General features: G+C 36.0%; 2 protein-coding genes across 2 annotated transcripts; both read right to left on the minus strand.

Moving 5' to 3' along the window:
• Positions 1 to 3,881: 3,881 nt before the first annotated feature.
• LOC148852041 (uncharacterized) lies at positions 3,882 to 4,866 on the minus strand. The gene is made up of 2 exons (XM_088943783.1): positions 4,735 to 4,866; positions 3,882 to 4,645 (listed from the first exon to the last, which is right to left on the minus strand). The coding sequence occupies exons 1-2, from the start codon at positions 4,837 to 4,839 to the stop codon at positions 4,055 to 4,057; spliced, it is 696 nt and encodes a 231-aa protein (XP_088799909.1). The 5' UTR covers positions 4,840 to 4,866; the 3' UTR covers positions 3,882 to 4,054.
• Positions 4,867 to 4,875: 9 nt separating this feature from the next.
• LOC148852042 (uncharacterized) lies at positions 4,876 to 10,441 on the minus strand. Its single transcript, XM_088943782.1, has 7 exons — positions 10,345 to 10,441; positions 9,846 to 10,218; positions 6,755 to 7,246; positions 6,021 to 6,170; positions 5,549 to 5,674; positions 5,372 to 5,419; positions 4,876 to 5,174 (listed from the first exon to the last, which is right to left on the minus strand). The coding sequence occupies exons 2-7, from the start codon at positions 10,198 to 10,200 to the stop codon at positions 4,876 to 4,878; spliced, it is 1,470 nt and encodes a 489-aa protein (XP_088799908.1). The 5' UTR covers positions 10,201 to 10,218; positions 10,345 to 10,441.
• Between the last annotated feature and the right edge of the window lie 434 nt (positions 10,442 to 10,875).

Raw genomic sequence — 10,875 nt, forward strand, 5'->3', positions numbered from 1 at the left:
TGAGAATGTGTGAGAGAGCTCAAATACTCTAGTGCACATACCTTTTTTGGGTGGATTCAGAGCCCTTTTATAGTTACTTGGGGTTCAGGTGCCTTAGACAACATCTCAGAGTCTTTGGCAGAGCTGTTTCCACAATACAAGGCGTATGCACTACAAGAAAAATGATATATAGTGGCGTGAAAACGCCATTAAATGTACGTAAAAGTGCCACTATAGGCTTTACCGGCATTTCTAAATTGCGCCACCGACACCTGTGTCGGTGAAAGTATTAGTGGCGTTTAATCATTTTTTTTGTGGCACTTCTATGGATGCCAATAAAACTTATTTTTAATGGCGTTAACTGCTCTTTAGTGGCACTTAGACAAATGCCAATAAAACTTATATTTAGTGGCGTTTTGTCCATCCTTTAGTGGCATTCTCAAACGCAATACTTAATTTTAGTAGCAGCGTTTATTATTACATTTAGTGGCAGTTCTTAGTGCCACTAAATAGAAACTCTTATAGTGACATTTATAAGCGTTGCCACAAGGGCACCATAAGAGCCAACCAAGTGATATGTAGTGACATCTATTTTTTATAAACAACACTTTTAAATGCCACAAAATATTCACTCAATATAGTCGCACTAATAAATGCCACTAATGAGGCTTTAGTAGCATTTACTAGTGTTGCTAGATTTCAAAGCATATTCCCTACTTGATAGCCAAAATGATAAAAATGGACAACAATTAATAACAAATGTTGTTTATTGTATAATGGTAAATGAACCTGCATCAATGAATATTAATTTCATCATGCAATTTTGAATCAAATGCATGGTGTATATATATTTAATAAAAGATAATTAATCGATTAATTGCACAATTTGACCAAATAACCCCTTTTTTTTATGTACAAGTTCATTATACTTAAAGTGTTTATATATAGAACTGTCACTTTTAAGTCATAGATCCATAATGGATAGTCCCAAAACAAACAAAAAATATAACCAAAAAATCATTTTGCTCTACGATGTCCAAAAGTCTTCATCAAAATCCAAAGTATCTTCTATACCCTTCATGTCAATAATTTCTTAAAAACTCAAATACATCTTGTTAATAAAAACTAGATATGATATTATATCTTTGGATCTAGTAATAGATGGCTGAGATATAGATAGATAAATAGAGAGAGAGAAAGATGTTAAAACCTTGAGGAGAGATATTATATCTTTGTTGCAAATGGACTATTTTATACTCTTTCATTATTTGTTTTTTCTAGGACAGCATACAAGTTTATGGTTGTATCTTTAAGAGTTCTCACCTGCTTTAAATTGGAGAGGGCTTATGGAAGGCCAAACATGCATGTATAGAGCTCCAAGTCCTTGTTGCGCCTTTTGTGCACCAAGGCCCTACTCTCCTTTCTACGTATGGTCTGATTGCTATCTACTTGAGTTCTAACGTGCATGTTACAACTACTTCAACAGATGGTTAACACCAAAGGTAAAACTTGGGTTTTCAAAATAATAAACAAGGAAATCGATGTTATATGCAAACATAATGTGCACGCCACTAACAGGGAGAGATAGTATTTGTCCTGTTACAACACTCAACAAGGGTATTTAGGTCATTTCAGAAACCAAAGAGGTGCTTTGAGTATTTCTCAGAAACCACAAGGGTAGTTTAAATATTTAACTCTGTATACAATGTTATGGTTGGTGTTGATAGTACTTTTCAAATGGTTGGTGTTAGTTATTTATTCATTAATAAATACTGTTAATAGTTATAATTATAATGTTAATAAATTTTAATTTAGTGATTTCCATAAACCAATTTTCATGCTTTTGGTAATTTAATCAAGTGAAAGTTAATTTTAATGAAAATATTCATAATTACTGATATTATTATATGAACATATTAATGAAAAATTTCAGTATTTCAATATTATTATTTTTTATTATTATATAAAATTATTTAGTGTTATTATTATCTGTAATTTACAATAACTCTTTTCATAAAATTATTTTAATTACAATAATTAAAATATCAATTTATTCTTCGGTAATTAATTATTTATAAATACATAAAATTTTGAAAATTACTTTATTCATATCAATGATGTTTAATATTTTTCTAATTTTCTTACTATTTTTTTTTTATTTTGATAATTTAATCTAGTGTAAGTTAAATTATAAAATTTCCAACTAATCAAATAAATAACTAAAAAGTTTTAATAATTTAACCCTCCATATCCATAATTATTGGATATGGCCATAATTCATTCATTAAACTATATTTATGGGCTTGGGGGCCAGGGGGTTATGGGTTTGAGGGATGACTAGTGGTGGCAATTGGGTGGATTGGGTTGGGTTTGGTTTGGGTTGAGTTTCAACCCAACCCATTTAACCCTCCAACCCGTTAATGATCTAGTTATATAAAATTAAATAGGTTGGGTTCAACCCAAACCCGCTTTAACCCAATCCAACCCATAATTTAGTCATGACTTAGTGGTTATAGTACTTGCTATTTACATAAGTGGTAAAGGTTCAAATCACATTCCATGCTTGTTATTTTTATACAAGCAGCAAAGCCATTTAACTATGTTCAGGTTTTGGATTTGACGAACCACATAGGTTCAAACCGGCCAGACCAACTTGAACTATCTAATTGGATTGTCTTTGAGGTACATCAAGTTCAAGAGTGGTTGAACCGTTTAGATCCGGATCAGTCCGGTCGGACTAGACCTCGCTTGAACTGGTTCAATCCAGTCGGACCAGACATCGACAAGACCGGTTCAGTTTGGTCGGACCAGACCGTACCGGTTCAGTCAATGGTGGATTGACTTGGGTCAGCTCATATCAGGTTTGTGCACGGGTTTGGGACCGAACCGATTGGCCCGAAGCGGGTCAAAAGAAGTAAATCGGACCGGGCTAGATTCGGATCGAGTTGTATGGATATGAACCAAACTGGACAATCCAACCCGGGCAAAACAAGTGGAGTGGTTCAGGGTTCAGACCCCACTTGGTCCAACCCGTTCTGGATTTGGGTCGACCCGCATCAGATTGTGACGGGTTGAGCTGGTTGCATGAATAATGGTTGGACCGGATGACCCAAACCGGGCAAAGCAAGCGGTACTAGGCCATCCCATCCAAGGTTTATTTTGGATTCGGGTCAACCCGGATCGGTATATGTTGGATTGGGTCAGACCAGGTTGAATTGGTTCGGACTTGGGTCAAATTGATTTGAATTTATGTTGGATGAAGTGTGTTAATTCAAGACAAAATTAAATTTAGTCAATAATTAATAGAAAATAATGCATTAATTATAAATTATTTAATTCAAATGAAGAAAATAAAAAAAACTAAGAAATTAATAGTAATATCGTAATGGAGTGACGGGTTAATTATGCAACCCCCGTCGAGTAAATGAGCAGTTTGGACAGATTAAATACTGGGTGGGTTGCGCGGATTCAGCGGGTTGGGAGGATTACCGTGCAGGTTGTGTAGCCCTGGTCATGGAACCTGGTCATGGAACAACAGATTTTAAAGGCCTCGCATCTTTTTCCTATGTATCGCATGCGACCTCCCTGGTATACATATAAATACAGCTTCTGACTCATCATTAAGGACTCTTTACAAAAATTTCTCAGATAATAACTCTGTTAATGATTTATACTTTTTGATGATCATCAGGGTGTGTTTGGTTGCAATGCAAAATTTGCATTGATGCAAATATATAAGGGCACAAATGATTTGAGTGTAAATTCTGACCTATTTTTGTTTTAATTTTTAACTTATTTTTTTTGATTACCGTACAAATGAAATAAATTAAATCATGAAACGGAATAAAATAAAACACAAAACAAAATTAAACGAAAAATTTTCATTTTTTTTCATTTGCACTTCCATTTGTACTAGTACAAATAAAATTACACTGCAACCAAACACAATCTTAATAGACATACTTCCACAGTTCCACTAATTAGTAACTTAATATATTACATTATTTGATCTCTCTGTCTATATATATAAGTAAACCTCATGCAAATAAGTGAAGAGGAGATGAGTTTACTTCTACTAATGGAATATTCCAGAACCATATGTGTATGACATTATGTCAACAAAGAGGGGGAACTGTAGAAAATCAAACAGTGTTGCTGGGACTACACCAAGTGAAGCCAGGATAATGGAAATCGGTCCCTGTCTATTTCTAAGCATGATAAACATGGTTGAACTGAAAGTTGCCATCATTGACGCTATAGATAAGAAGAGCATTGCGAGTCCAATTATCAATTTTCGAGGCAAGGATTCGAGGAAATCGATCTCGGCATAGCGTGAGGTGAGGATGGACAAGAACATCAGCATTGAGGTTGAAGCAGAGAAGAGAGCAAATGCATCCGATATCACGAAAACCAAGAAAGAATGAGAATGCTCGAAAATGGGTGTCCCTGTGTCACTTCTGATGCCTCCCGGTACTGTAAATGCTGCAGCAAACATCATTGTGATAATGAGAGCAGCTGCAACTGTGCACGATGCTGCTGTTTCCTTCATCCAGCTTTCTCCTTTGGCAATCAAATCCTTATGCTCCTCAGAAAATAAGAGTTGGGGTGTCAGGCCTTGTGAGTTTTTGCGTTCCTTGTATTTTGGAGGTGCCAACATCTCTATTGCCTGGATTTATTATAGAAGATATAAATTTCTAACAAGAAAGAAAGAAAAAAATAAAGAGAAAAAGTTAAGAGAATCATCGAACAGTTCACCTTAAACCATTGGAGTTCTCTCTGCAATTGAAGAGCTGCACCAGAGACGCTATGGAGTTGAAGAGGTGGTGCTAGCTTTGCAGCCAAATGCAAAATGTTGTTCATATAGATATCTCTATCAAATGTTCTCAGTGTTATCTGTCAACCCTTTTTGTTTAACATTTTGAAAACCTTTTCTTGTCTGTTCAGCACAGCCACTTGCATTATACAACGGAGATTTGCATCTGGGTACTCAATCAAACGAGGATAATATTTAAGAGCTATTTCTACAAATTCAACAATTCCAAACTCTGCAGCTACAGTTAGTGGTGGTCCAAGTAACTGTTCAACTTTAAGTTCGTTTTTTATCATCATTGTAACTTTCTTAAAGAGTTGCTTGACAAGTTCACGAGCTTGCAAATGCATCAGCTTTCTTCTGCGGACCTCCTTAATACTTGGCACTGCAGTTAAAAACAAGTCGGAGTATAGTTAAGTACTCTTGTCAGCTAATTAACAAGCTAAGAACAATAGATTTTGTTCTTCTCAGACAAAGAACAAAAACAACAGATATATGTAGCAAACCAAGAGCAAACCCAGGCCAATGGGATTAAGAATCAAGATTTAAATAAAATAGTAAATAAACAAGCATATTTTTTACCTATTTGTTGAAGAACATCCCAAAATAGTTTATTACTGTAGCAAAGCACTGCAAATGAAATCGGATGAATATGGAGCTGTCAATTAATTCAATGCAGGTACTACACAGAAGAGCACGAGAAACACATAGTACTATACACACACACACTGTATTTATGCACCATGTAATATAACTCACGTTGATGTGTACTGGATCTTTGAGGGAAACCATTGGAAACTTGTTCTTCCTTCACATGATCCTCCTCATCCTTGTAATATTTCTTTGCTGTGTGGCTATGGGTATCAGGAAATTCAACATGGACCCCTGTCAAACATATTGGGTGGTACTGATTATTAATGCAACTTTTCTGTATAAAGCCATTGCGTGAACTTAAGCCTCAGTTTGGGAAGAGTGCAAATGCAAATATGTTCAGTGCAAAGCCTTGTAAACCATATTTTTAAACCTTGTATCTGTATTCCATCCAAATACATTGGAGAACTACAAATACATACAAAATCTTAAGGTTTTGCGCTCTACACATTTGTATTTGTACCTCTTCTAAATGCAGCCTAAAGCACTAAATTAAAGGAGTTTTAATGCTCAGAGAAACATGAAACAGGCAAATAAGTAACAAACATGTGCAAAATAAGATTGGGAAGGGAATACTGACATGAATAGAGCTTCCTATGCCAAAATCCAAGCCGTCTTCTGCTTTTGAATGCATAAGGCTTTCTTGCCAAAAAATCCAATGCTGTCTCATCATTTTCATAAGGAGTACTGGCTGCGTTTGGGCAGCGATGCAAAAGATCCAAAGCCATGCCTAAAATTGCAAACACAAAATAGACCAATGGATCTGGGTCTGCTATGAATAAGAATTCCAACCACTAAGCTTTATAATTAGATTAGTTTGGGTAATAATTCAGCTCAAAAGGATTTTCTGGCAATTGCAAAGGGGATGCTCTACATCAATGTGATTGAAGGGACTAGAGCTTCTTCTATTTCCATCGAGACAGCTGAGTAGAAATAGAAGGTCAGGTCAGCTTACAAGGTGGGTTTCCTTTTCCCTAGAGAATGGGAGCAAGGTGGCGATGGAGTTTGGGCCTTTGGGGAAGAAGGGAGAATTTGACAAGCTTTAAAATTCCACTACTTGGGTCCAATATTGTTAACATACCATAATTTAGAAAATAGTGAAATTTAACTTTTTAGAATCCAAATATGCTTTTTGGGTGGATTTCAAAATTCCCAGTGAGAAAGGGAGTCGATATAGCAGCAGCTAGTCACCTTAACTCAGCAGAAGTGGGTGACAGTGGAAATCATTTCATTTCCACCCACTGATCAAAGCAGAGATTATGACGAAGTCAGTTTTAATGATGTAATAATAATGCTGAATTAGAGGCAACTTACCATAGCATTCAGCATTAATCAGGTGAATAAGAACTGCCACAGAGTCTTCTAAATTTGAATTTAGATCAGCATCTGTGGCGCGGCTGTAGAGGTACGATAGTACATCCTTTCTAGAAAATACTGCAGCTGAAAGGAGTGGGGTCATTCCATTACTGTCACGGATATGGAACAAACTTTGGTTCCTTTCTAGCATTACCTCTGCCATCCTTTTGGTCCCTCCTTCAGCAACAAGGTGTAAAGCAGTAGAAGCAACACAGTTCTGTCTTGCCAAGCTTTCTGGTGGTGTGATCTTCACCAACTCTATCACAAACTGTGTGTTCCCATACAGTGCTGCAATGTGAAGAGCAGTGTTCGACCATTTATCAAGACCTGCGGTCAATGCTTCTGAGTGCTTGTCAATAAACCATTTAGCCATTTTCCAGTCACCATTTAATGCAGCATCATACAAGATTCGGTATTTACTCAAGCCTTCGCCACCATCATCACCTAGCACTGCAAATGATATACTCATCAATCTCTTCCAAGTTCCATCCATATTTAAATAAAAGACAGAATTGAAGCCAATTGTATCGGTCTTGAGTCTTTCAGAATATGCAAACCTTCAACACCCAAGTTTCATCATACCAGTTCATACAAAATTGGTGAAAGATACAAGACTGTATCTGTGACTGAGACGGTTTAGGCTTAAGGAACAGGTTTTTGGATCTAAGACAAACATGGTGCGCTATAGAATGGATAGATTCAAATGGGATTTGCTAATTTCAATTTTGTAGTGGATTAAATCACTAATATAATAGGGTACAAGTGGGGCAGGCTCGGCCAGGTTTAAATTCAACCCAGGCCCAACCCTAAAATTTGGTCCTAATGCCTGACCCCAGACCAAGCTCGAGATCAAGCCCGAACTGTCTAACTAGGGCCCAACCCATACTGAAATTTGAAGCAATTGGGTTGGGCTTGGGTTGGTCAATCAATCCTGACTAAAAAGTTGATATAATTAAGTGATGTATATATGTATGCGTGTATGCATATATGTATGTTTTATTAAGAAAAAAGTATGCAATGTGTCTATATGCATATATATGGCTTCAACTATGATACCAGAAAAACTTACAACCAATCAACCACCATCCTAAAAGAGATGACCAATTGGATGGTATTCATTAAAATTCATGGGGTGCTTTGATTGGTCAAAGCTCTTTTAGTACCATGTCTTTCCTGTATCATAGATTTTCCTTTACATATATAACTGGACTAGACTCGGGCTAAGTAAGGGATAGACTCAAGCTCAGCTCAAAAAATTAAAACAAAAAAGAAACTAAACTTTTTGGGCCCAGATCCAGCTCAATGACAGAAAATCCAACCCAGCCCCTGTAAAATTGTGGGCTAGATTGGTTTGGGCTCAGATTGAGCCCACCCAAGTTGCACCCCGAAACATGTCATTGATGTTTAGTGATCAAATAAAAAACAGATCATTCTGGTCTTTTGATCGAAAAACAAACGAGAAAAAATCGGCTGCCACTGACCCACCAGTGTTTTAAAAGTAAAAAAAAATCAGTCAAGGTAATGTTTTGTTATTGCCTTTTCAAATGCTGGTTTGTTGGCTTTCCACTGGGGTCGCATGTAACCACGGTCACAGCAGATATGAACTCAAAACAAAGAGCTACCTATCTGTGCTTATTGGGGTCACAAGTCACTGCACCAAAGTAGGGTCACAAAACAAATGTGATATAGCAATCAGAGTTGCAACATTTCCTTGGAACCACCGAATAAAATTAAGGGTAAATTTCTGAGACATCGAAGTTTTTGACCATTGCTGAAACTTTCAGCTTAGAACGAATATAAATACAAATATGTAGAGTGTAAAACCTTGTATTTTGTATTATTTTCTATGTATTTATATTGTATATATTTATATTTGTACTTCTTGCAAACTGAGCATGAAGTTTTATAATTGCAATCATCTCTCCTAAACTTTCAGACAGTTGCAAGTAGATTTTTTTTGTTAAAATCTTCTAATAAGAGGCACACAAATATCCAAAATACCTATATAATTGATTGGTATTGATTCTGATAAGCTGATTTCTACAGAAAAACAATACAAACTTTATGAACAACAACAAAAATAAAAGAGTTTAAAGTTATAGTTTTACCTTCAAGCAATTACTATGAAGTGAAATTTTGAAAAATAGATTGGAGAGGCTTGTTTAGTGATTGATATGAAGAAAATTTTGGAAAATAAACACTTTGGTCAAAAGCAACTGCATGGGTATTTTAGACATTTTCGTACCTCTTATTAGAAGATTCTAACTACTTGCAACCGGTTCAGAAAGTTCAGTGGAGGTGATTGCACTTACCAAACTTCCAAGGGTGGTTTCAGCAACAGCCAAAAGCTTAAGAGAGGTTTCAGCAATTTACCCTAAAATTAAATATGGACACACTAGGCAATAGGGGTGAGCAAGAAAAACCGAAAATCCGAATAGACCGAAACCGAATGTTCGGTTCAGTATTTAAAAAAAAATCGAAGGTACTGGTTCGGTTTTGGTTAACCAAAATAGAAAACCGGCGGTTAACCGAACCAATCGGTATACATATATTTATATATATTTTATGTATATTGTATGTCTATATTATATATTATATATTTTTTATACATTATAAATTAATAAATATACAGTATATATAATATATTATTTATTATTTAAAATATAATATTTTATATATATTTCTAGTATTTTATTATATTTATATATTTTTTATAATATATATTGCAAATAATAAAAAACCAACGAACCGAATCAATGATTAATCAGTTAATCGATCGGTTTCGATTCAATTTTGATTACCGGTTTAAACTGGTAACCCCGGTTCGATTTCAAAAAAAAACCTAACCGAACCGTGAGCACCCCTGAAGTAGGCAAATCATTTTAAGACAAAATGGGATTGTGTCCATCTTTTGCTGGTGGTTACCATTGAAAATGCGGTGACCATTGTCGCAGCTTCATCAGAAAGTGATGCTTTGAAAAACCCAGCTTCACATTGAACTGGCCAGGATTTTTTTCTTTTTTTCTTTTTTTTGTAATTTGTTACTTACCTTCCTTCATCTTCTGAGAGTGAGAACAAAGGGTCTCTGTAATTTTTCTCCTCCTGCCCCATGCTGACCTGCACTCATTAGCCAAAGCTTTCCATGCATCACTGGCTGAAGCCGAAGTCTTGACATGGGAAAACATAACGGCTCCACATGAAATCTGAATCGCATGCAGAGCTTTACTATTCTTTTCTTTCCAGGCTGCGTAACTTGGATCGCCAGTAGGCGGTTGACATTCTGTTTCATCCACAACGCTCCAGAGGCTTTGCCCCACCAAATAGTTCTTCACCAAAACTTGCCACTCGTCGTAGTTATCGTACGTGAGAACTTCACGAACGATGTCTTTTGACAGCGATGACATGGTGGCTTTTCTCAAAAGCTGAGGAAAGTTTAGTTAATTCAGCTAGAATACCAAATAAATTAAAAGGAGGAAGAAGAAAGACAGAGAAGCGTGTAAGCACGTAAAGGGATGATGATGTCAAAGAAAAGCTTCCAAACGCCTTACCACCAGATGGGTTTCTGTCCAAAGTCGCTCTTGGTTGAGCTGAACTGAAGATGGCTACCGGAATATCAGTCCAAATTATGTGGAACTGGAAAGCTATAGGGATATGGTTGAATGAAGTATTTATAGACTGAGGCAAGATGCTTTTGTGGGAGTACAAGAATAAAGGTACGTGATTTGAAAGCTGTAAGGTGCCTTCTGTTTATTCTATCTAGAGCAACGCCAAAATGAAAGCGTTCTGATTATTAAGAGCCGCCTTGAACTGTACTACTGTTATGTGTCATCCATGTGAAGAGAATTGAAACCCATTCATATTGAAAGGTTATTCAAACATGATAGCATATTTGATATTTCAAATTGAGAATTATGCTTTGGATATCTTCTGGTAATATACTTCTTAGAATCTTGGTAACTTTGAAAATATAATAAGAAAAAAAATGGGTAAATTACTTAAATGTACCTCAGGTTTGAGGTAGATAATCAGGTATACCGTGTATTTTCTACAATTACTATATGAGATCCGTGAGATGCACG

The sequence above is a fragment of the Nelumbo lutea genome, chromosome 5, assembly GCF_056320005.1.
Source record: "Nelumbo lutea isolate HS-2025 chromosome 5, American lotus-T2T, whole genome shotgun sequence".
Classification (NCBI taxonomy): domain Eukaryota; kingdom Viridiplantae; phylum Streptophyta; class Magnoliopsida; order Proteales; family Nelumbonaceae; genus Nelumbo; species Nelumbo lutea.

Excerpts from the sequence above, each read along its gene's own strand:
- LOC148852041 (XM_088943783.1), bottom strand. The coding sequence starts at position 4,839 with ATGAACAACATTTTGCATTTGGCTGCAAAGCTAGCACCACCTCTTCAA. Across the intron at positions 4,646-4,734 it reads GAGAACTCCAATGGTTTAAG|GCAATAGAGATGTTGGCACC; the intron begins GTGAACTGTTCG and ends TAATAAATCCAG.
- LOC148852042 (XM_088943782.1), bottom strand. The coding sequence starts at position 10,200 with ATGTCATCGCTGTCAAAAGACATCGTTCGTGAAGTTCTCACGTACGAT. Across the intron at positions 7,247-9,845 it reads CTCTCAGAAGATGAAGGAAG|TGCTAGGTGATGATGGTGGC; the intron begins GTAAGTAACAAA and ends TATCATTTGCAG. Across the intron at positions 5,420-5,548 it reads AAGATCCAGTACACATCAAC|TGCTTTGCTACAGTAATAAA; the intron begins GTGAGTTATATT and ends TTTCATTTGCAG.